Genomic DNA, 26166 nt, shown 5'->3' with positions numbered 1-26166 from the left:
GTAGGTGATCATAGTGGTACTTAAGAAGTAGATCTTCATAGCTTTAAAATTTGCCTTGGRATTTYAGATGTCCACTTTGAAAATTCTGTGATGCTGCAAGATTTACTCCGTAAAAGCTGACAGAAGTCAGATTTGTTTGGGATTTTAGTTCCACTTGTCTAACATTCGATAATGCGATGCAGTTGCCAGTACTTTAATTTTACAGAGCTGATGAGTGTCCACCATTCCTCTTAAAGTCAGCAGAACTTGTAAATACTTGTACTTCTGGTAATTGGGTTCTGGCACAATGTGTTTCAGAGTGGCACATTCAAAAGCTAGAGTACTTAAAATTAGTAGTTGTTTTGCAACTTTGATCCCTTCCTCATGTGTAAAACTCATTCTGTTATATAAAAATAAACTGAGAATATAAACTTCTGAAAATGATCTCTGAGCTCTTCTGCACACCATTTATTTTCCCATTATTCTGTGAATATTGTTTATTTGACATGTTGTATATCTCCTTGCCTCCCCTTCCTGTTTATTTGAATTGGGACCTGGTTATTGGCTGGAAACTCAGCTAGCATGACTCATCCTTGCACTGGGAATGACTGTGAACAGGCATCACATTGTGGGATTTACTTCCCCCCCTCCTTTTTTTTTTTTTTTTTTTTTCTAAGTGCTTTATCGTGGCACGAGCTTGTAATAATAATCTAGGAAGGAAGTTGGAGCTGATCATTTGGTTCTGAAAGCACAAGCCCCGCCAAATTTCCCCACAGGCATGAAACAGCCGCTCAAGCTGTGACACCAGCAAATTAAATCCTGGAGGTAGCTGACCAGAAGTAATGAAATGTGTATTTACCATAATGATGCTGTCAGTCTTAAGACACACTGGCTTTACAATCCATTTAAGTGGGGCACGTTTGTCACTTCCAGCGGTGCTTAGAGAAAATACTCAGGTTTTTCCCTAGCCTTCTTTTCACAATCACAAGCTTAGTAACCCTCACCTTGTACAACTTGAAGAACAGTATGACCAGAATCTGTTCTTTTAAGGCACTGCCAAAGTGAAATCCATATTCCAAAGGAGATAAATTATTTTGTCTGATGACATATTAATTGCCAATCCTTTTTATTGATCCCTTGGTCTGCCGCTCCAGTCTCAGAGGATGAAATTAAAGGATGGAAGTTATTTCAAGAGCCAGTGGGTAACAAGCAACAGATGTGTCCCACAAACCATGTGTCCTGTGCATGCAGCAGTTGGAAAGCCTGTGAGCACACAGAGGTGTGGAAGAGGGACACATGATCACTGTAAAAGGATCACTCAAGAGGGGTGAGCACCACTCCTGCAGGTGGGGGCAGCCATGGGATGGATGGGGCAGCAGCTTCYAAAGAGAGGGCCCTTCAAAAATGCATTGTGGCAGCAGGCAGAATCTGGACACAGGATGGGAAGAGGGAACCATTTCACAATCCTCAGATGCTTTAGGTGATAAAGGACTCAGAAAAAGGCATTTACCCCAGACAGGTGTTGTCACAGGTAACAGCATATGTCAGAGAGTTTTATTTAGCTAGCAGAAGCATTCTATGCTAATTGTATAAGAACTGTTGAAGAAAGCTCATGAATCAATTGCTGAACGGTGCTTGCGGTGGATTCACAAAAACATTAATGGGAAAAAATAAAAGTATGGTCTTCATCGTGGTTAGTACAATACCCATGGAAGAATCAAAGAATAAAAGCACGACCCATATGAGCAGTCTCTGAAAGCATCTAATTATATCCTAGGAATGTCCATGACTCTGCAATTACGTGCTTAGTTTCCAGCTGTACTTGATTAGCACAGCAAAYGATTTCTAGTACAACCGACTGTAAGGAACTTGCTTTGAGCTGCTTGTTGGCACACGTGCATTTGTTTGGCTCTTTAGCTGTTTCTTCATAGCAGGGTAGGCGTGTGGAGTTAGTAATGTGGAATTCAGTGGCAAGGCCAAGGGAAGGCTGGAATAATTTTAGAGATAACACCATCCTTTTTCCTCTAATGAAGCATTCAAATGCAAGTCTGTGGAAGGTCAAAACCCACAGACTTCTGTTAGATCATATGTGAACTTCAAGCTTAGTATGTAGAAAGAACATTGCTGAATCCTTGTTTGATCTTGGAGGACAACCATGGCTTCTGTGATTCAATAGCACACATCCTTTTGGAAAGCCAGCTTGTCTGCGCCTTCCTTCTCCCGTTTTCCCACACCAGGAGGGCTGAAGTAGGATTGATTCCACATTTTCTCAGTGAAAAGAGAATAGGGAGGAAGAAGGATAAGAGAACCTCTACTTGGTTTTGACCAGATCTAAACATAATCCCCAGTTAAGGGTTTGAATCTGTGTGAATCCAAATGCTGGGCTGGGATTTAAGGCAAAATACAACCACTTGAGATGTGGGATTTTGATCTACTCAGGTAAGCCTGTTGAATTCAGCTAAGGCTGGGGTAAACACATGGAAACTTTTATGTAGTTGTAGTCTTACATTACAAACCTTTTGGAACAACCACTCTGCCATCTGTGAAAAATTACCCAGACTTCTGCACCAAAATATTCCCCCACTGATAACGTTTGCTGATAYGATTTCAACAACTTAAAAGTAATTTTTTCAAATACTAATTACAATAAACCTCAAATCAGCAGCTGAAGTTGCATTGCCTCTATTTTTAATCTTGGGCCTGGAGCTGTCTGGACAGTTTATCCTGTTTGGGTTGGACTGATCATATGCTTTGTGCCTTGTTCTTATGCTGGCTCAGATGAGTGGGTTTGCTTAGGGCCTTTGTCTCAAGCCTGTAGCTTTGCTTGTAGGGTGGTTTAACCTTAGGTAKGCTGTAAATGTCAAAGCCCAGTGATAATACCATGAATATATGTAAAGGCAAGCTACTGCTGTTTAAAATCTTACACTCTTAGAACCAATTATTTATTCTTGGTGGCTTTATTTTGTTGTTATTGTTATTGTGGAGTGGTTTTGAATGCCAGGAGTTGGCAACACCAGATGTGTGAATTTCAAATAGGGATCCTGGTTCCTGCAGCATAAATCCCAGAAATATTATTTTCATGGAAGGACCCCCACTGAAAAAAAGCCACARGAAGATAGGAGGTAGCCAGGTTGCTGGAATTAATCTCTGAAGGAGGTGTCTAGCACTCTGGTAGACGAAAAACTTGATCAAGTAAGTTGCAAACTAGTCTCYCTTCCCTGAGAGCTTTCAGCCTGTGAAATATGAAGGAAAAAGAAATACTGTGGAGTAGGGAACTGAAAATATCAGGTATTACAGTTTTCACAGGGGGTAAAAAATTACAAGCTGTGGTGTGGTCTGATAAACAAAAAAGTAACTGTTAATGTAAGCTTGAACTTTTTCCTCTCATTAATTATCATGAATCTGTTTTGAAATTCCTGCAGAGAACAAGTGCTTCTCCTGACAGCTGGTTTGAAATTAATAAAAAGGAAAGTGTTTTCAGCTGGCAGTGACTTAACATGCTCATGATACATGAAAACAAGGTTAAATTGTGCCTTCCTCTCTACTATTAATAAAAGAAATACTGAAAATTAAGTGCTGTAGCTTAGGAAATGAAAAGTGCCAGCTAAAACTATGGACATAGTGGTGAGAACTGCTTCTCACTTGGTACTTGCTGGAATGGGTATATTTGGAAAAGCTTAGGCGGTGCCAAAAATTATTCTTCAGTTATAGTCTTTTAGAATACATTGCTTTGARGAATATATGATCCTGCTTCCGCAAGGTAAAAGAGTCTTGATTTAATCATCCCCTTTTTGGGGATTTAAATKACTTTGAGGCTTTATTGGAAGTCCTCTTGCCCCTGATACCCTTTACAATCTCATCCTTCTTCTGCTCTACTTCACCTTTCCTCATGAAAGAATGATGGAGGCTTTGTTCCTCAGGATGTAAGGAATGGAGTATCTGGAGTATCAGAAAACACACAGCCRGATCCAGCCTCTGCTGCAGAGACTGGCCTCTGATAATCAGATACCTGTGGGCTTTGGCTGACTGTGAATTGTAGCCTGAAATAATTRCTCCTGTTTGATGTTAACTCTCTTRTAGAATATAAGATGTGACTMTATTGCAAATACGAGTATCTTATGAATATCATGGGGAATAGGTGAAAGTAAAATAATACATTTTACTTCAGCACACTCTTTATTCTTGTCTTGTAGAATGCAGAACCTTTCCAAGTCACCGTCCGAGAAGACAATTGTATAATTGTCTCCCTGGAAGCATCAGATGTGGTGAGCTCATCCTCTGTATATGTTGTGAAGATAGCTGGAGAATCCAAGAACTACTTTTTCCAGTTCGACGAATTCAATAGCACTTTACCCGCCCCTGTGGTTTTTAATGCCAAATACCATGGCCTGTATTACATAGTAACCCTGTTGGTAGTGAACTCAAATATGGTTTCCAAGTCAGCAAGATCAATCACTGTGTTAACCAGTAAGTAACACCTTATTCTTCTTATCTTCTGTTTCTTGTCTCTGTGTGTGGCTTTTCTCCCCAGAAGTTCTTGTGGAGACGGCTGGGTGGTTGTTGGGGTTTTTTGATGGGTCCTGCTTGTGCTTAGGATGTGTTCCTGTGTGAGAACTGTAGGGGAGATGTCTTGACAAGGTGTGAATGAACATTCACAAGGTGTGGGCAAAAAGAAAGGCTGGCTGACCCTTCCTGAACACTGAGGTGTAACATACTAAAATAGTGTGTTGAACAAACCTCCTTTCCTTGGGACTAGGAGTTCCAAAAATCTGGTAAAGGCCATGAGAGGTGTTGGCTGATATTTCAGGGTAACCACTCCCATCACATAGTGAGGTTTATTTTGTTTTACATGCTATAACAATGTTCTTTGATGGCTGATATGTGGAAACAATGCTAAACTTGGAAAGCAGACCCCAGGCACCAACACCACATATTTCTGCCAGCACAGCTGAAGGTGTTTGTGATGGAGAACACATTTGTAGTGGCATGTCTCTTACTATTTGAGGTGCATTGATCCCAAGGGATATGTGTGATCTTGTTTGCTCTGTCATCATACAAAGTACCACAGATTTCTGTGTGGTTCCAGCTGTGCTTCTGGCTCTGAGGTTGATCCAGGGATGGTTCCATGTGCCAACCTGAAAGCAAATTGTAGACTGTAAAATGATTTCTTCATTTGGAAGATGACAAAAAACTTACATGGGTGGAGCAAGACTTAATTTCCAGATTTTTTTTTCCCCCTCAATGGCACCTTGGAATCTATGGATAGTTTTATTTGGCTTGCAGCTGAGGAATGAGTGATTTTTTGTACGTGGATTATTGTGTCAGTGAGGAGATACCATCCACTGTAATAGCAYTGAAAGCATGTTAAAGCAGGCTTATTGAGTGAGGTGCCTGAAATTYAAGAGTAACAAGATTTTGCATCATYTGTACRTTCTTCAGCCTTCCTTTGTGTGCCCTGATGAGGAAAACCATGGAGGGTCCCATGGGAAAAGTATCATGCTGTTGATAATGCAAGTACTTGAACAATTTCAGGGTTCACAGGCAGCCTGAATTTCCTTTCCTTTGACTGCTTTAACCTTGTAAGCAAAGTAGTAATTTTAATCCAATTTCCTATTTTCTGGTTGTTTTCTTCAATGAAAATAATTGAAGCATGTGTTTTCATATACAACTGTGCATTTTTAGTGGGTTTTGGATATTGTATTTGCAGGTGTGCAGCAGGGCTCATTGCTCTTTGGTTTCCAGAGCCCACTAGGTTTTCTGGTAGCAGGGAAGGTGTGATCCAAGCTGGCAGATGGTGCACACACTCCTGTGCAGGGTATCTCTGAATGAGGAAGGAAGCCAGAGTCACTCAGCCACCAAAGCCAGCCCCAGGCTTCCCATTTCTGGCTCAGGGGGGTTCCAGAAGTTCTTCCTGAARGAGCATGGAGCTGACGGCTCCGAGGGCATATCCTATGTCACTCTCCCTCCTCCGAGGCTTGATGATTTCACCAACTGTCTTATGTGGCTGTGCTGGCACCATCTTGGGGTTTCCTGCTGTGGCCTCTGCTGCTCCTCCAGGCCTTGGAAGAACCTGATTCTGGCATTCAGCCAGCACTGCCAGTGGGAAACGTGTAACAAAGAGAGAACAGTGGATTTCTCTGGTTTTGTCTCTGCAGGGAGACAACCACGTTCATGGACAAGAAAGGGCAATCCTGCAGGCAGCATTGAAGGATGCTGTACTGAACTCTAAAAGAGGACTGTAAATTSTGATTGAGCTCTGGAAGGGAAAGGATCCAATCTCCTTCGTGRTATTTTCTGTCAGGCAGACTGATGAGGGCTGGCTCTCTTGGAGCAGCCTCTACTCCTAAGTTCATCTTTTGGAGCACAAGGCTACAGGAATGAAAGTAAATTTGGAATGGAAAGACAGCATGGTTGGATGGGCTTTTTAAGGTATTTCAGTACCCTTCAGATTTTGAGAAAACTGTGTAAAACTTGTGTCCTGACCACTGCTTCCTGCTATAAAAATGCATGAGGTGGTAGTTGCTTTGTTGTTGGGGTTTTTTTCCTCTCTCATTGGTATTGTCCACTGCCTGTTTTATGTAATTTTTTTATTATCCATTAACTTTATTTCTTTGGCAGACAATAATTAGGGTAGATTCGTGTTTTTATTTTTGCCATATATGTCTGACTTTAATGTTCTTGATTTATTTAATCATGCAAAGACATGTATCTCAATTATTCCATCTGCATCTTACACGTGAATGAATGGCACGATGCAGTTAGTTTCCAGCACCAAATTAATTCCTGTTCTAACTTTATTGGTGTCAGGAGAGCTTTACCAGTGGCAGATTGACCCCATTTGTTACRCTGCCACAAAATAAATCAAACAGGGTAGCCAGTGATGCCAATATGGTTATTCCCAAGGCAGTACTCACAAGGGTTTTTGGGCTCTCCTGGAGTCTGCCAAGGAGACTGTGCAGGGATGTGCAGTCTYTCCACGTGGCCAAGTGCTGGAGATGGGAGTTTCACACAGAGCTGTGTGTACCCAAACRGTGCTCATCAAAACCACACCAAGGTCCCTCAAAGACATTGCCTGCTTAGAAATTCAGTGAGAGTGTGAAAGGCCTCTGCTTTCCGATGGTGTGTCCTGATGACATTTCCTTTCTGCTGTTCACGTCTCCCATCAATGTGATCCATCAAAGGGAAWTGGCAAGAAATGGCTGTGTCTCTTCATAGATTGAAACTTTTTAAGCAAGAACCTTTTTTAAGAGAAGACTTTTGACTTTTTTTTAACCCCTTAAAGGTTTCTGGCCAGAAAAGTGGTTAAAAGCTAACAAAATATATGTTTTACACATCATATATATGCATATATAGGTATATGTGTGTAACACTATATATAAATAYGTTCATATAAAAATGTATAGAAAAATATAAGACATTGTTATATAAATGTATATTCAATCATTTAGGTTCGAAAAGACTTCCAAGAACACCAAGTTCAACCATTAACCTAATACWTTCAAGTTCACCATCAGACTATGTCCATAAGTGCCACATCCACGTATTCTTTGAACACTTCCAGAGATGGTGGCTCAGTCACTTCCCTGGGCAGCCTCTTCCAATACCTGACCGCCTTCTCAGTGAAGAATTTTTTCCCATGTCCAATGTACACCTCCCTCGATGCAAATTGAGGCCATTTCCTCTTGTTTTGATGTTTATTACCTGTGATGAATCCCCACCTGGCTACAGCCTCCTTTCAGGCAGAGAGTTGTAGAGAGTGATAAGGTCCCCCCTGAGCCTCCTTTTCTCCAGGCTAAAAACCCCCAGCTCCCTCAGCTGCTCCTCATCAGATTTGTGCTTTAGATCTTTCACTAGCTCCATTGTCCTTCTCTGGCCTTGCTCCAGCACCTCAATGCCATTCTTGCCTTGAGGACCCAAAACTGAAAATACAATTAGAGGTGTGGCYTCACCAGGGCCAAGTACATGATCAGTGCCCTGCTGGGCCCACTCTGTTTGATCCAAGCTAGGATGCCACAYCTGGGATTGCCCTGGCTGAAGTGAAGCAGCATTCTGTTGGACTTGTTGAACTTCATGAGGTTCTTACGGGCCCACTTTTAGAGTGTCCAGATCGCTCTGGATGGCATTCTACCCTTCTGTTGTGTCAACTGCATTGCTCAGCTTTGTGTCATCTGCTGCCTTGCAGAGGGTGCACCCAGTCCCACTCTGTCATTGATAAAGATGTCAAAGAGCACCAGTCCCTAGACAGAGGGACACCACTCAGCACTGGCCTCCACCTGGACATAGAGCCACTGACCACAGCTYTCTGGCTGTGTCCATCCAGCCAATTCCTCATCCACTGGATGGTCCAGTGTTTTCATATCTCTCCAGTGTAGAGATAAGGATCTTGTGTGAGACAGTGTCAGACAGAATTCTGGGTAAGTGACATCTGTCAGACTGCCCTTGCAATCCATTGCAGTCACTCCACCCTAGAAGGCYAGCAGGCTGGTCRGGCACAATTTGCCCTCAGTGAAGCCAAGCTGGCTGTCTTGGGACACCTCCTGGTCTTGCAGGGGAGATGTCTCATACATGGACATGTTCATGTATCTGTGTTTCCATTTGAGGTTTCCTTTGTTAATTTGGTCCTTTTCTACAAGGCTGCACAATTCTGCTTGTCTCTGATAGGGATAATTTCAGGGTTTTCTCACGTAAATCAAAACACCACAGACTGTAGCATTTCCTTCTTTAGGCTCTGTAGTCCAGATGGTTGTAAGGAAAAGGATGAGCTGTTTGAAAACTCGTAGATAGGAATCCTGTAACATGGAATTTGAGCACAAAATGGCACTTTTTGCTTCTGATTCTGTAGCAAAGTTGTGTTCAGCAAGTAGGGCTCAATATTTCACTGAAGAAAAGACCTGAAACCCTGACCACTTTGTAAAGGTCCCTGCAGTGGTTTTGACAAGAACAGTTGTGAGAATCTCACCTTCCTGGCCAGATTCCTCTGAGTGCAATTCTGCTGTGCCTACCAGAGTGACCTTCCTTCCAGTCTTCAGTCTGGACAGTGTTAGAAGTAGTTCTGGTATCTAACACAACTATTTCTAGTCTGCTTTCCTCTGCTCTTGGAGCTTTGGCTTTTCAATAGGRATGAAGTAATTCCAGAATTTATGTAATTCATTTAGTGTTTTGAAATATTTGAAGGGAAGTTCCACCTTATTGCCAATTGATTTAAAGTATATTACGAGATAAATAAAGAGCACATCTGTAAAATTAGTGACTGATACTCTCACTCACTCACTCATCCTACATTTTCCCAAGTTGAAGCCTTGTTTTATGCCTCCCAGGGTGAGTCATACCCATATAGCCTCTGCTTTTTATTTTTTTTTTTTTTCAAATTCACTGTCAGCTTTATATTGTGAAGGAAAAATGTTTATACTTTTGAAGGAACGGGGAAAGCAGTACATTGCAAAGCTATTGTGTGCTGCAGCAAAARGCATGTCTCTGCTGGGAATTGGAGAAATCAGGATCTGAGGAACTCTKATGGTAATTAAGACCAGCTCTGCCTGGCTTTTATTTAGGCTGATGATTAGGAGTTTTGAGTGGTAAATGTCTCATTGTTTCAAAAGCTGAGGATTCCTTACATGCATGACTGTGAAATATATTCCCTTTAGAGAGAGTTCTGCCTCTGTGTCTCCTACAAAAAGTGTTCTCCTTGAGAGGCCAACAGGCTGGCTGCTGCCTGGGMCTCTGATCTCCATCCTTCAGAAAGTAATTGGCATTAGACCTAGTTAATGCTCTGTTGTCATTGTGCCAGATGCTGCAGGAAGTGATTCAGCAGGTCCGGTCCTTTCCTCTGGCTTGTTAATGGATCAGAGCTGTTGGACTGGGAGCTTCAGAGCGTTTTTTCCCCTAATGAAATGTGAAACCTAAGCCCTTCATGTTTTTCTTTCTTAAAGGATGACGTGAAACAACTTTAAAAAGGCTGGTTATCTGTGGCAGCCCTAACTTTGAAATGTAACTCAGAATAGCATCTAGGTCCATTAGTGCTCAGCCTTTCCCAGCAGATAAACCATGTTATCCTCTTTTTAGGGTGAAAAAACCTCTCCATCAGAATCAAAGAAGTAGAAAGAACTGCAACCATATGATTTCCTGCTGTAATTTCCTTTGTAAGGATGATCTGAACAATTGGCCTAAATCTGTTCAAGAACAATAGCTATGCCTTTGTTCTTGTGACAACATTTTTTCATTTGTGTCATCTTTTTATGTATCATCTTATGTGGCCATGTAGAAAATGCACTATGTATCATCACTGCTSAGGTTTATTTTCATTTATATTCCTTCTTCATAAGCCATAGCACAATATCTCTATTACCTATCATAAACTTGAACAATGTGTTTCCAAAGTATTAAACAACAGCTTCTTTAATCTCAAAGATGGCTTCTTTTTAACAAGAGATAAAATGATCCTAAAGTTTACAGTGTAATGGAAGCTTTATCCTGGCTGTGCCTCACTCCAAGTGATCATAGAGATACATAAATAGTGTCATCCTGGGGAGAAAATTACATAATTCACAACTTTTTCCTGTGAGTAAAGCAAATTGCCCATGGGGGTTAGGTCACTCCATTAATAGGACATCCTTTTTATAAAAGTCACAATATGGAGGTAAATAATGATTAATCTGGATTCRAGTGTGAGAAGCAAGAGAGTTGCTCTCAGTCCCACATGTAATGCTGCATCTAAGCTGCCACAATAATCAGTCACTAATTCAATTTGTAGAGTGACCCAATCTACAAATATTAGAAGCAGATTGATTTGGATTGAAATRTGGTACTTATTTTCAATGTACCTTTTTCTTCCCCCACTGAATTACAAATATTAATGCATCTGACACAAACTGAATGCCTTAATGGAGGATTTAGCATTCAGAATTTTCCAGGGTATTTGAGGAAGATGTTAGGTACATTTATTATGCTGTTTTGATGCTTGGGTAACACAAGTTATATGCTAAATGCAAAATGCCAGAAAGTCCAGGATAAACAGAGAAGTTAAATTTCCCATAAACTGACAAAATGGGAAAGCAGTTGTTATAGTTGCTATATAGTCTATTCTGAGACACTGAGAAAAATGGTAAATTTAGGACTTGATCCTGCAGTCTTGTCTACGTGTAAGTAATATAATCTGGAATTCTAAAAATAAAGAGATTGTAAGTGAAGAAGTGTTTTAAACTGTTAGAGGGACATTGAAATGCTCTAAATCCCTTCTGTAATAGGACTTYAATGTAGTACAGAGCTTTTTTAAARCTCYTAAGTATTATATTTCTGTGATTCTACTTTATTTTGGCTATTTCTTGACAGCCACTKCAATCTGTGACAAGCTGGATCCTAAACACTGAAAATAGTAAAATTAAGAAGACCAGACTGTTTATGTTCTGAATTACAAATATAGATAGTAAAGACTGGCATTTTACATACTCTTTAATTTTAATAACCCTAGGAGCAGTTAGTAAGGGAACAACAGAACGTGATGGTTATCTGCTGAGTGTTCTTTTAAAAATAGCTTTTGATGTGAAAATTTGGTGCCGAAGGAAGTAAGATAATGGAAGAATCTTTAAATTGCATTATATCACTCAAGCAGCTCTGCTAACATCAGCCATGAGCAAGGAGAGGATAGTGAGCGGAAGATAGTGACACGAAACTGAGTCTGTGATGATTACCGCTTAATTCAATTGTTGGTTAATTAAATCAAAGCATCAGGAGGAAAAAATCACTTGGTTTAAAAATGAATATAACTTCCATCCTTTATTTGATTTGTTRTAGGAAGAAATAAATGGAGTAATTGAATCACTGGCATGAGAAAGTTTCAGTAATTSTTTCAGAAATGAGGAGACCTCAGATGTGAATGAGATAGCAGGAGAAAGCCCAGGGCACACCCGCTAACATGAGAGATGACTGCACATAAGCATTGTGCTATTTAGGGATAGTTACTGACATTTAAACTACTCTGGTGTGCTGTGTGAACTGTGATACAAACCCTCTGGTCATGTGGGTAGTCATTTCCACTGTTTGTTGTGGAATAAGGCATGGGAAGAGCGTCGGCAGAAAAAAGAGAGTAGGCTTTGTTTCCTGGGATCTGCTTTACTTGTATTTATTTCTAGGCTATCATGAAATGTCAGCAGAATTTTCACAGACCCTGTCACTGAAGTGAATGTTAGTATCTGTGAGATGGGGAGTTTCTGTTTGTAAGTGGTTGATGTACAAATATACTGATTTATCTCTGATGAAGACAATGACGTGGCTTTGCCATGGGAATACTTTAATAATCCCTCAGCATTGCATTTCCATGCTCTGACAGAGTTAAAAATTATAAGACATTGGTCTTGGTGAGAGATTTAAACTCTTTACATTCATGGTTTTGTTCCCAGTTGTTTTTTCTTCTCCGTTTCTCATTACAGCTGTATTGAAAGTACTGTGCTGGTCATTGGGATTTTGTTTTCTCTTTCACTACAGTCTTGCTTTCCCATTTTTGATTAGCCTACCCCACCTCCTGTGGGATAATTCCACTTCTGATACTGATACTGATCTTCCTTTTCATCTACTCTTTCTCTTGCMCATTGTGGCTATATGCTCTTTGGGGAAAAATACTGTATTAGTTTTTCTCCAGGGCCTACGGCAGCAGAATTTTGAACTCAAATGGGTCCTCTAAGGCCATGCTAATCAACAGACTGAATTTTGTAATCTGATCCCTGCAGTGTGCAATACCTAAATCAACATGCTAATCTTCATAAGGATGCAAGCATAATTGCATTAACCATCTCTATTAAAATATGTTAGTATGACAGGCTTTAGCTAACAGCATAACCTTGCTTTGAGTATCTGCTTGGACCTCTTAACCAGGAGATAATTAGTGTCAGTTTTTTCTTGCTGAGGAGAGCATTGAGCAAAAGGTGTTTTTTCTTTAAATTTTTCTTGGGGTAATTTTGTAGATAAATGAGGCTGAATAAAAATGTGACTCATTGTCAGCAACAGTTCAGACTCCCAGCTACAGTGAATTGACTGTATTTTGTGGAAGTTTGATGTGGATAAATAGGTTGAAGATGGTGGTCCTCTCACATGGTAGCAATGGGGACTGTATAAATACCCATGAAATAAAGAAATGTGGAGATACTGAAATAGAAAATCTTYATTCATGTAGCTCCCTTTGGCCATTACACTGATAAGCTTCTCAGCTCATCTTAAAAGCTCTACATTTTTGCTGAAGTCAYGAACAGTTTCAAGTGTTGTGTTGTTTTTGTCTGGGCACTTTTACATGATTGACAAGTATTAAAGATGAAAATCTGTCTGAGGTGATGACTGTGAGTGCTTAAATAACAGCATTTTTTGTTGTTTGTCAAACATKGAAATTTTTCTCATAAAGTGTTGAGAAGATAAATTCTCTGAGGGGAATTYAGAAATACTGGCTTTGACAATGTTCCAGGGAGCTTTGGCCAACACCTCTGTGAAGCTCCAAATACCACCTGGTAGATTTAAGAGTGCCTGTGCCATACCTACATAAGCATTTATTTAATTGATATTGTTTATGTGTAAAGAATAATTTTGCCTATTAATCTGCTCCTTTCTTCCTTTTTCTCCTGCTTCTGTTTGCATATCCTTTAGAACCGCTTCCTGTGAGCAATGTTTCTATCTATGACTACAAACCATCTCCAGAAACAGGAGTTTTGTTTGAAATTCAGTACCCAGAGAAGTACAATGTTTTTACYAGGGTAAATATAAGCTATTGGGAAGGAAAAGACTACCGAACAATGCTGTACAAAGGTAGGATGAAACTRTTTCACCAAAATTTAATACTAACTCTGCAGGGTACATTTTAAACAGTGGTCTTAGGTAGGGTTTTGCCGTGTATTTACGTAAGGATTTATATTTCTGGTAATGTGTTTATATAATGGCTTTTATATCATGAACTAAGGGAGGGGTCTTTGAATTTAACTGCTGGTTCACTTGGGATTTTTAAATTGTTTGCCATCCTAGTTCTAGTGATGTTCTCTTTTTCTTGGATTTTGGAGGAAGACTTGGTGGTCTGGATTTTTGTAATCAGTCTGAAATCAGCCTGGGAAGGCACCCCCAATTGCTGGTGCTTCTGKGTCAGTTCAAAGCATGACCAAAGCTCCCAGGCTCTTCCCTCTGGCCAAGGTTTCCTCTTTGGTCTGTAGCTGATTGGAAAGCCCTGGGATGTCCCAGAGGAGGGAAACCCATTCAATAAACCTGATTGTTGGCCCAGGATCAAACCTGGTAGTTCTGTGTCACCATACAGTGGCACAGTGATGTACAKTACATTATTGCAGCATTCTGTATTGTCCCTAAGCTAATAAACCCTGCTGCATAATACAAATTTCAGTCTTCTTAAAATAATTTAATCAGAGGCAATCAATCTAACAGTCTAGACAGCCTAAACAAACAACCAGCCTAACCATCTAAATGATCTAACAAGAGCAAATTCTGCTTTCTGTTTCATTTGTTCATAACCGAACTCTTTCATATATTTCTTTACAACTTTTGCCCTGCAGTGTTGGCTTAAGCACAGTGTCTTGTCTTAGAGATGTTAATGGAAAGCTCCCTAAGAGGTGAGAAAGGCACCCACCCACTCTGGTGGGTGGGCCCTGAAACTCCAATAGTTTAGCAGTCCATAGCGGCAGGTAAATGCCTTTGGGTAATCCAGTAGGTGCTTATTAATTTTAGGCACTGAATTAAGGATACTGTAAACTCTCTTTTAAGTCAGCAGAGGGAGATACACACCTTCAGAAGGAGGTCAGAAAATCTGGGAGCCTCCTTGGTTCAAAGTGGGGCTAGAAAAGACATTTTCAATGCTGTAAAGTGCCAGAAGTTAGGAAGGGTAAAGTCCAGATGATAGCAGAAAATATAGGTGACCTCTTTGCAGAGAGCAAAAGGGATACCAGCAGTAATTTTTTCTTCTACAGCTAATAGATGGTTCTAGGGGCTGTATGCTAAAGCTGCTGATAAATAGAAGAGTCATCCTAAATGAGGAGATTCATTAATGAGCTTGCACAGTTCTTGCCACAGCCAGATAGCCCTGAGCAAGTTCCTCCAGCCCACACGTGTTGTGCTGGTGGCTTGTGCTCGATGGCAGGCGGGGGCTCCTTTGAACAKCTCCCCTCCGTTTGTGCCTCAGTCAGCAAAAGACCAAAGAGGCTTTTGCGTGCAGCAGTTAAAGGTCTGCAGGAGCTGTCAGATGCTCTTTGAGATATTCAGTGTCATGCRGAGCAGGTTGCCAGATTCAGTTCCCTTGCCTGTGAAAAGCAGTTCATGTTTCTTGTGCTGGGTCTTTTCTTTTTTTTTTTTTTTTTTTTTTTTTTTTCTGGTAGCAAAGTGGCTTTGACAGCCAAGGAAAGTGTTGGCAAACTGAATTATTACAATTTCATGTCTCTGAGCAGGCTGAAAAATGTTTAAACATCTAAAACATTGCCCATTCACCATGTGCAGTCACATTAGCAGAAAGTGAACATTTGACCCATTATCCTTTTTGTTCCTTTCTTCTTTTCTCTTTAAACCTTCTGCAGATTTCTTTAAAGGTAAAACAGTTTTCAATCACTGGCTGCCAGGGATATGCTACAGTAATATCACATTTCAGTTGGTGTCAGAAGCAACCTTCAACAAGAGCACGCTTGTGGAATACAGCGGGGTCCAGCATGAGCCCAAACAGCACAGAACAGGTGAAGAAAATTCTTACATACTGTTCYTTCCAAGTCTGTATTGCTGCTTTTCTTGCTGCTATGGGGAGGGGATTGATCCCTCAGACAGGARGGCAGTCCTAGGAGCATGGGAGGAGGATGATGTGGCTGTTCCATAGGGTTGTGCACACAAACAGTACAAAGGGAAATTTGTGTGAGTGTTTCTGTCATAAAGCTTGCTTCYCAGCAAATGACTTSTGCTTCAYGTGAGATATCCTAGGYYTTGTGCTAGGAATTAATTTGTAAGSCACAARAATAGCTGCACTGAGCACACTGTTGATCTATCTCCATTGGTCTGTCTCCTTGTGCAGTGAATCATAGCCAAACTGCTCGAGAAGCCTTCCTCACTGTGCACTTTTCCATCACCCAAAAGAATGCCATCGTTGCCCAACTTGGCGGACAGTTTGTGCCCTGAAGCATGAACTTTTAATTTCCAAGACAGCAATGTTGCAAAGGCTGAAAATTGCATTTGTTCAGGGTCCAGAACTAATTTAATTTGGTCCTGGGACAGTGCCCAAAACTTTTTTGTTAATCTATTGGACTGCAGACATTTATCAGGGTCCAAAGTGAAATGAACCASTGATAAAATCAAAAGGCCAAATCTTCAGTTGAATACACTGATRTTGGTCCATTGCCTTGGATAGAACAAAGCCAAATTATGCCAGCTGAGTTCTGTCCTGAAGATYCTAAATATAGTTATTAAGATAATGAGCCATAACCAACAGGATTGCTTCTTTTTTTTTTTCCCTGCTGTCCTTCCATCCCACATTTTTCACGTGAACTGCAATGAGAATGTAGAGTCTGGTTTTCTGTTAGTGGCTGTGGATGGGATGGGAGTTGAACAAATCACTGTAAAAGGTGCCAGGGAAAATTAYTTGCAGAGGCTGCTCACACTTGGTGTGTAAGGAGAGGCAGACAAGCAATTACAGTGAGACTGGCAAAATGCTGCATGTTCACCTCCTGGCATCAGCTGAGGTCACTTCTTTGCGTGCCAGAATCTTGTCTTGTGGAGACCCAAGTCCTAAGATCAAGCTTTCACAAATATTAAAATTTAAACTGTTTAATGCTTGTGAAAAGGCGGCTGCTAAAAGCATATGAAAAGCCCTACAGCAACATAAAGGTTATTTTTTTTTTAATATGAGCTGTGCTACACATTAGTTCTGCATATATTTTTCAATTCATTTCTACAGAGGTGGGTTTTTTCCCATGATCAAGATCTTCCTGGAAGATATAGTAAAACAAATTCACTGTTAAAAACTAACACTGGAGTAGCCTTGCTGTTATAATAGCACTGAAGTTTGATTTACTGTGACTTCACATCTACTTTACTTCCTAGTGTTCTTGAATTCTGATTATTCTGTGAATTTATACTGATCTTGATCCCACTGGAATCACATCTGGTATATGTATAAGAACATGTAAGAGAAGGGATAATCTTAGTAAGAACAAGTTATTTCAGGCAATTCCTAGAAGAATGTTATTTGTCTGGGGAATGAATACATTGTTAAGGTGCACAGAGCATACCTATTAAAAAACTCTCCCTTGCTTCTCTTTCAGTTCCTTACCCACCTCGAAACATTTCTGTTCAGATTGTACCAATCAACAGAAACAACTGGGAAGAGCACAGTGGGAATTTTGCAGAAGAATCCTTCATGGGAACACAAGAAATCCTAAGGAAAGAGCAAGTCAGCCATCCTTCTGACAGCCCWCCTGAAATTCCAGCAGCAAACACATCTGCAGCCTGGCTGGAYGGCAGCTCTAACAGCACCGAGTATGAAACCACCTCACAGCCATCGTGGTGGTCTAACGAAGCCGAGTCATCCGAGGGGGAAGAGGAGTTTATCAATGCAGTGTCCAGTGATTATGAGGCCACTGATRCCAACATGTCTGGCAGACCCACAGCAGAGCCCCCTCCCTTCCTTCCTGTGCAGATGGTGCTGACCTGGTTACCCCCAAAGCCCCCCACTGCCTTYGATGGTTTCCATATCAACATTGARAGGGAAGGTAAAGCAAAGCCTTGTGCCCTTGTTAWCTATCTTTTCTGTAATTCCATTGGTGGATTGTCTCCTCTACAAATTCGTAATTATCTGGTACTCTGCTTTGGAGGGCTTTGTTAGAGCCCCTGTATTTCTTGAGGAGCTTCTTGCATTGGATGGCATCTACTTCTGGCTGGGCAACATAAAAGGGAGGAGGAATAAATCGCAGTTTGCAGTTCTCTTTCATTAAACAAGATTCATACTGTTGTACATATTGCCACACTGTTTAAATGCAGCCCTTTTGGGTACCTTTTAATCCCACAGCAGAAGCAAGATTAGCATTTCTGATGTAAATAATTTTCTTGGTGGCTGGAACTTTTTAAATTTCAATTAATCCACACTCTCTTTTTCCTCCCCCGATTTAGAGAACTCAACGGAATTTTTGACAGTGAGTGAGGACACTCACAAATTTGTTGCTGAACTAAAAGAACCAGGAAAATACAAGTTGTCTGTAACAACATTTAGCTCCTCTGGCTCTTGTGAAGTYCGGGGAAGCCAATCAGCAAAAACACTTAGCTTTTATATCAGTAAGTATGTCTTCCAACTTAYCTTCTTCTTCCTGAGCAACATTGCTGTAATGTACAGAGTTTGACCACTGAGSCATCTATGGCATCTGCTGATGGATCATAAGAGTCTGGTCTTCTGGAATTCCTTGTGCCAGAAAAGGAAATATAGTGCAAATAGTTGATGTATCACATCCTGCCTGGATGGGCCTTCATCTTGGCTGAGTTGAGAGGTGAAAGCAGCTGATGTGATGGAGTCACTGCCAGKGCTCAGAAGTGACTCACTGAAATAAGTCAGCCTTTCGCTTCTTTCCAAGGCAGGATTTAATTCTGAGAATTAATTTGGCGGTTAGAGAAAGTCTTGGAAATATTTAATTTTCTTATTCCTGGAGTGTGTACTGGGTTAGGGATGAAGGGCAGCTCAGGCTGAGAGTGTGGGAATTGCACAATTAAACACTGAACTCTGAAATTGCAYGGTCTCTGGGAGAACACAGAGCAAATTACAGTAGATGAAGTGGCTCAGCCTGCTAAATTCAAAGGAGAAAAAAGTAATTTATTATTTCCCTGTAGAATCCCAGAGTTTCTTAACTGGAGATTTAGTAAAAGACAAAGTAATAATACACTATTGTGTAAACGAATACCATGACTGACAATTAGATCAGCAAGTRAGAAAGGTGTTGGTGGATTCAGATCATTATCCTTCTAATGGCTGTGGTCACCTTTGCACCTTTTTCTGCAAAAGGAAATAGATACATCCTGCAGAATGCCCATTGAATGAGAAAGGGGAATACTTCCCCACTGCACAATTTTGCTTTCCCAAAGCAGGAATGCTTCAACAAGACATTGCAGCTAAAGCTGGCAGAAAAATTCATATTAAAGGAAATGTAGTTTAGTGCTTCAGTATATTATGAATAAAAATTGTGCATTTAATAGCTCATAACATTTACAAATACTAACTGTTTAGACTTAAGTTAATCATAATGTCAGACTGCATGTAGCAATTCCACTGTTGCCCCCATTTTTAACAACTTTATAGTTGAAAGAAGCAATAATTGGAAAACATACAGAAAACAACACATAAGAGAGAGGGTTTCTGCTGTTGTAATTTCACTGTCTTCTGTTTTTCTTTAGGAGTAGTTAGCTTCATTATATGAAAAGCATTAAAGTAGAAAAATATACATGTAGCTTTGCTATTAGTTCCAGATGTTTTTTTTCCATTTCACAAGGTTTAACTTGCTTTCATGAAGCAGTATGTGATGCAGTGTCTTCCATGAAGTGTATTAACTGGACCTGAGAGAAATGAGGACATGTTAATCCAAAGGACTGGGGTGTGGGTGGCCAGATGAAGGATGAACTCCAGTCTCATTGTGTATAAAGTATTAAGATGTTACAAGAAGCTAATCATATTTTAATTTGACATGTAACACACAAGAATCTTTTTGAGGGGGTTTTATCAGTTATTTTTCAGGCTTTCAGAACAAAATGAGGCTTCTTGGCAGTTGTCTTACTTATTCTGTCAAACATAAGGTCCTTAGTATTTTAGATAGCTTTTAAATGTATTTCTGGTAGATTGTCATGTCAGAGATGTGCACAAGTACTCTCAGGCTGAAGATGCTTCTCCATTCCTCTTTAGGGGTCGGAAAAAGTGGGCTTTTTGTGTGGGGGCTTCAACTCTGGGTCATGACATGAGGTGTCTCTGTTCCCTTAGTGCCAATGCTGACACAGTCTCTGAGCAGTAAGAGCTCCATGTACATCCCCTGCCTCCAGAGATTACTTTATTGATCAAATTCCTCTTTTTCACCTGCATGAGTGTCGGTCTGCTGCCGTGAATAAATTTTGCCCACACTGTCAGTCTTATCTTTTCCATTTAAGGCTTGGTTGCTGAATCATCCTGTCAAATTGCTGGCTCGTGTTACGTATTTTTGTTATATCCAGACAGAAGTATGGATTGTCAAATCTTRTGGGCTTGCTCTGGCATTTGTTTTATTTTATCAATAAATGTAAATTACCATTAGAGTTGCACGGAGGAGGAGTGTCAAGGAGAGAGCTGTCACAATCATCACTTAAAAGTGACAGGAAAAACTGGCTATTTTCATGAAATATTAAATTTTGACCAAGTCTAGCTGAAGGTATTTTCCAGACTGTTTTTTTATCTATATTTGAACTGTGTTCTCTACCAAGTACTCCAAAAAGTCTGATGGAGAATGAGGTTACTCACTGTAGTGAGCTCTATGAACTTGATTTTCATGCTCCAAGGCAGTGGTACACTTGGAGGATGTGTTTGTATGTGGAGAGGGGAAAAATTCTGTGTGCTTATCCTTTAATACTGGTCAATGATCTGTACATTATTGGCTGTCGCTGCTTTTAAGCATTCTCTTGGAGCAAATCTGATCCTGCTGGGTGGTTTCTGGTGAGCAAGAGAGAATGCTGCAATCTGAATTTTCAGACAGTCACGTTTCCCTTGTCACCAGCTCTGCTGCGGGTGGAATAGCCCCTGCCCGAGGGCTGTGGGGTGGACAGCTGCCAGTCTGACCCCCCTCAGCAGCAGTAAATAATCCCCTGAAGGAAAGGTGTTTAATATCTGTGCCTCAAATGGATGGAGCAGCTTGTTCACCTGTGCTTTTGTGACAGGTCCCACAGGGGAGTGGATAGAGGAGCTCACTGAGAAGCCCCAGCATGTGACGGTGACGGTGCTGAGCTCCACCACGGCCCTGACGTCCTGGACAGCGTCGCACGAGAACGGCGGCAACAGCACCATCGTGTCTGTGCTCTCCCTCACCTGCCAGAAGCAAAAGGAAAGCCAGAGGCTTGAAAAACACTACTGCACTGAGGTAAGGGGCAGGGGCTGGGTGTTTTCAAATCCAGGAAAAAATCCTCCTGCTGTCTAGGGTTGTCATGCCTCAGGGCTCTGTGTGGCTGCAGAGTACAGGGGTGGCTTCTCCCTCCTGCAGTCCAAAGGGAAGAAATTCAGAGTGGAGGGGAAGCTGCAACAATCAGGAGTGAAAATGTGCAGTGCACCACGGGATTGTTAAAACAGTGTTTCTGTTTCCAACCCATCGTTCAGGCCCATGCTGCAATACCTTTGTATTAAGTGAAGCACTCACATCATTATTGTGAAAGTTGCATAAACTAGTTCTTACCTATCCTACGTATGAATACAGAACCTGACTGTAAAATTTTCTGGACGTTTTGAGATGATTAGAAGTCAGCTTTTCATCCACAGTAAAAGGTGTCAGCACTGGGAAATAAATAGCAATTCTGACCACCTGTSATTTGTATGGACAAGTTCTTTAGGGCTATTCTATGGGATGTGTTTATAAATCATCAGGAGTTCTGAAACCCAAAGGTTGGCAGTTTTCTGTTACTTGAAACACTCGGGGAGTGCAACCCCACATCAGTCTGTGCCTGTGGCAGATCARTGGCACGTGGCTTCAATTAGAAAGATGTTTTAGCCCACATCTCAGTAACCTCACCAAGATGCTGACACAGCCTTTTTCTGAGCAGGGCCACGACTTCTGTCTGGCTCCCTAAATGTGTGTGATGGAGGAGTCTGCAAAGAACTGCAGTGTTGCCCTGCTGCACCCTCAGCTCACCCATGGGAATGGAAGGGGTCTGCTGGCACTCCCAGTAAATCTTACCTCCTTCAACTTTGGGATTAGCCCTGCAAGTTAATTAGTGCAGAGAATTTGCAACCCTTAAAATGCCTTTTTATATTAACCTTCGTAAAAAAWTTGAGTTTTATTTCAAGAATGGCTGTGAACTTCAATGTTTGGAAGTGTCTTTTCAGGACAATTTGAGAATTGTTTTTCAAAATCAGCTTGTAATTTTGTTATTTATATTTCTTAGAAGTGCAGTCATTTTAATGGAAAGCAAACTACAAGTTATTAGAAACACAGGTCACAAATGTATACATTTATGATTTCAGTAAATACTACAGGATTMATCTACAAGCTGAAAAACAAGCATGTAAATTTAATCTGTGAATAAACAAGAAAATGTGTATTTACTGCAAGTAGGTAGAAAGGTCTACAGTTATTCGTTTCTTTCTGTCATTACATATATTTGTATAAAATTTTATCAATTTATTATACCTGGAATTGTTAATAGCTGTTGGTTTGACTTCTTTGTGAGCTGAAAAGGGCAAAATTCAGTGCAGAGTTCTATCCATTTCTAACAAGGTACATGATTTAAAAGGGATTTMGTTTTCCAGAGCAGCTGGTAAAGACAAATTCTGTTCCTCACTAAATCTGTACTGGCACTGATACATTCATGTGCATTGCAGTAARCCACCAGTGCAGAGGTGGCTGTGATAGAGACTTTGCAAAGGTTGTGAAGAAAATATTAGTAGGAAATACCAGCCTGCAGCTCTAGGAAGGATGTGTGAAGGCTTTTCCTCAAAGCTGCTCTGTGCATTTGCTGTTAGTGGATTCTTCAAGAGATGAGCCTTTTCATGTTGTATCAGACCAGGAATCACTTGGTCAGGAATTCTGCCTCCAGCTCCGACTGAAGCCTGGTGTGGCACAGTAGGAATTTTAATGGTGATGTTTTCAGACTGAATAGAAAAAATGCAATGCCTTTTAGTCACAGTTTGTAGTGCCTTGGAGGGGAGGTGGCATAGAATATTTCCTCTCTGATTTCAGTGTGGAGTCACTCTGAAGTCAGCTTCCCTAAAACGCTGCCTTTAGCTCATGGAGCTGCGTCAGATGATGGATGGAAAAGCCTCAGGCTTTAATTGAAAACACACGGTCTAAATACTCCAGCCTGAATAATGCCACCTGAAAATGAATAATGTAACCTGAATATTTTAATAAACTTTGACAGTAGAGAGTGTGAGTCTGCAGCGAGGTAGCTGACCTTATGCATCCAGGCAAGTCAGATCATTTGTGAAGACAGTCCTGACCACTTCCACAGTGTTGCCATTTGGGTCTGAATTAGTGGAATTCTTGCTGTTGATGCCAGTGTGTTTGGATTCGTGCCTTTTGCAACCGGAGTCGTGCAAACACAGTTTCAATATTCTTTTATTAACCACGTAAATACTTCATATCTAATGTGTTCCTTTCCTACTAGGTGAATTCCAGCAGCAGCCTCATTGAAAATCTTGTTCCTGGTGCCCAGTACCAAGTTGTGGTTTACTTACGGAAAGGACCGTTGGTTGGACCTCCTTCTGATCCTGTCACATTTTCCATTGGTAACCCCTGAAACTACAGATTGAGATCTGTTTGTTTGGTTTTAGGATTTTCTTTTTAAATATATRTGGTATGTTCATTAAGTCCTGTAGACCATGCCTTGATTTTCTTGAGTTCAAGACTGGATCTTGATGTTCTCTGCTTTAGAATTTGAAAATGAGAAGAACCCTCTGAGACTGAGAGTAGCATTTTCAAAAAAGTGGTTTTACGTTCAACAGATAGAGCCGCTGCCCCCATGCCTCTTATTTAGGATTCTACCAGRCTCCTATAAAGGGTCATTTAGGACAGAATTCCTTATCTTTATTTTCAGTATAATTTATTTTGCAAAGATTAGTACTTAAACAAAATATATTTAGACGGGGGTCATAGAGAAAGAGACTCAGTGTAGAGTTACATTTGCAGAGAAATATTCAACCTGTGTCACCCAGCTTCTCCTTTTGACAAAAARTGTGCTCAGTGGGAGAGCAGGTGACTGAAAGTTAGAGATCTTTAGTATTTTTTATGCTTCTTTCTCTCTGTGATGCAGGGAAGAAAGTGAAATAGAAAAAAATGTTAACCTGTTAAGAATTTAGTCCTTAAATAAAGGCAAATATGTGGGCTAGGGAATATAGTGAGCGGCTTTTCATTCTAGGCAAYCTTCTTATATATTTTCATKAATTTGGTCTGAATAAAAATTTGAAAGGTGTGCTATATTTCAATAGAGGAAAAAAGTAAATATTTATATATACTTTATTATTCACATTTCCATGATTGGACCGGTTTTACAAATGCTTTTTATTTTCTTTCTCACTGTAATTCAAAAGTCTGAAAAATTCTACTTTTATTTGAGAAAGTAAAACCATGAATACCCAAAGTAAATAAGCTCCTTCATTTTATCCACTTTTTGTAAGGTCTTAAAACCATAAAAGTTTCTTACAAAACTCAAAATGGCKATCAGTTTCTAAATAGAACATCTCATGCCTTTCTTATKATAAAGGGGCTGTTTTTATGCAGTYWAACAGCAGTTGTGTGAGTTTTCATTTCATAACCCTTTACTGAATTTGATAYTAAAATAATAGAACTGCAAAACAAATTGTTCTGTGAACTTATCAGTGGTGGCTAATGATGAATGAAACTCCAATAAAATGCACTTTAGAAAGTATTCAGTCCTCTCCATGTTTAACCTAAGGCTTATTTTCACGGGGTAAGTATTGGCAGTTTAGAGAAAGCAATGACAAGACATAATAAATGATTTATAAAGGTAAAGGCAATCGTGTGYTAACATGGGCTGAAGTAATCTGGGTGCTGGTCAGGTTCTGACCCAGTGTACAAAGGCTGGGGCTGTGGAACCCTGGCAAATGTTAGCACCAAGTCCTTATTAGAGTRGCTCAGTGAAGTCATGAAGAATAATTGCTTTCCAGAGCATACAGGTTGCAGAAGTTGACCCTTACGTGACATTCTTCAAATCACTTGACTCCTCTCAGTGTCACCGTCTGTGAGGCAAGAATAGCAATACATGACAGAACCTTTAGGGTCCCCAGGGAGAGAGGGCTAGAGATAAAAAGTTTTCTTTCTTACACTGCTCTGGCTTTTGATGCTTTTGTTTTTGAGCATCTTGAAATACCTCCTAAGCATCCTGATTTTCAAAGTAGAATAAAATCCTCCATTTATGAAAAAGCAAGGCCTATACTTYATCTCAAGCTAAGCAGCCAACACCAAGTGGTCTGTATTCACCACTTCTTAGAAAATGGTTTTAAATTGGTGARCAAATGCTTAAAAAACGGTACTCAGCTGCTTGTGACAAAGAAGTTCTTGGGAATTAAAGTAGTAGAAAAAAAACAGAAATAGGTAGAATTTGATTAAGGAAAGGTATAATTTTAAAAAAAAAAGTGCAACTGGTAACACATACACTTTACTAACCATGGTTCCATGATTCCTGGTTTGCAGTGCCCACTGGAATAAAGGATCTGACGCTTTACCCTTTGGGACCTACTGCTGTGGTTCTGAGCTGGAACAGACCTTTCCTTGGGGTGTTCAGGAAATACGTTGTAGAAATGTTTTACTTCAACCCATCAACGATGACCTCGGAGTGGACGACGTACTATGAAATAGCAGCAACTGTCTCCTTGACTGCCTCTGTGGTAAAGTGACCTTCACTGAATTGCTTTCCCATGCCTGTATGGCCCTGGCACCTTGTGACACTTCTTTTCCCAGTCTTTCTCCCATGAATATCTACATATGCCTTTAAGCCTAGCACTTCTTTTCCCCAGCAAAGCAGAGAAAATGTTTGCGGTGCTGGAGGCATTTTCAGTTCTAAAGTAAGGCAATGCCAGCTGAACCATGCTAAATTTTAAGCAGAGTTATGAGACAGGAGATGAGCCTTTTTATTTCTGTTGTTCAGCAAGTCCAGAGGCAGCTTCAGTTTGTGGGTCAGTTTGTCAGTCAAGGCTTTGAAAGTTCCATCATCTCCTCAGGGGGTGTAGTCCAAAACCTTATCTGCATAATTAATATTGATAGTATGGATTTGKGGCTTGCAGGCTGGCCCTGCAGTGTGCCATCTGGAAAGCTTAGCTGTGGAGAGGTTTTTGTGAAAACAGCCTTCATGTTCCTGAAGCTGAAAAGTCTTAGGTCTGGGATTTAACTAAGTGAGTGCTGGTCTCTGTAGGAACACACACACAYACATRCTCACAGGCATCTTTRCAGATGTAAAGTGAAATTTTCCTCCTTTTTTTCCATTATTTCCTGGAGAAGGTGAACAGATTTTATT

General features: G+C 40.6%; 1 protein-coding gene across 1 annotated transcript in view; it reads left to right on the top strand.

Moving 5' to 3' along the window:
• Positions 1 to 26166, top strand: part of PTPRO (protein tyrosine phosphatase receptor type O) — a 139883-nt gene that overhangs the window by 75074 nt on the left and 38643 nt on the right. The window contains exons 2-9 of the mRNA XM_057390009.1: positions 4173 to 4446; positions 13606 to 13764; positions 15525 to 15677; positions 17253 to 17699; positions 18097 to 18258; positions 20866 to 21065; positions 23302 to 23422; positions 25347 to 25540. Of these exons, the coding sequence (XP_057245992.1) occupies positions 4173 to 4446; positions 13606 to 13764; positions 15525 to 15677; positions 17253 to 17699; positions 18097 to 18258; positions 20866 to 21065; positions 23302 to 23422; positions 25347 to 25540 (1710 nt within the window). The remainder of the gene's footprint in view (positions 1 to 4172; positions 4447 to 13605; positions 13765 to 15524; positions 15678 to 17252; positions 17700 to 18096; positions 18259 to 20865; positions 21066 to 23301; positions 23423 to 25346; positions 25541 to 26166) is intronic.

Source organism: Malurus melanocephalus, unplaced genomic scaffold, assembly GCF_030028575.1.
Source record: "Malurus melanocephalus ecotype Western Australia unplaced genomic scaffold, MMel_1.1 scaffold_22, whole genome shotgun sequence".
Lineage (NCBI taxonomy): Eukaryota > Metazoa > Chordata > Aves > Passeriformes > Maluridae > Malurus > Malurus melanocephalus.
Note: the sequence above shows the minus strand (reverse complement) of the source record. Positions and strands in the feature narration are given on the sequence as shown.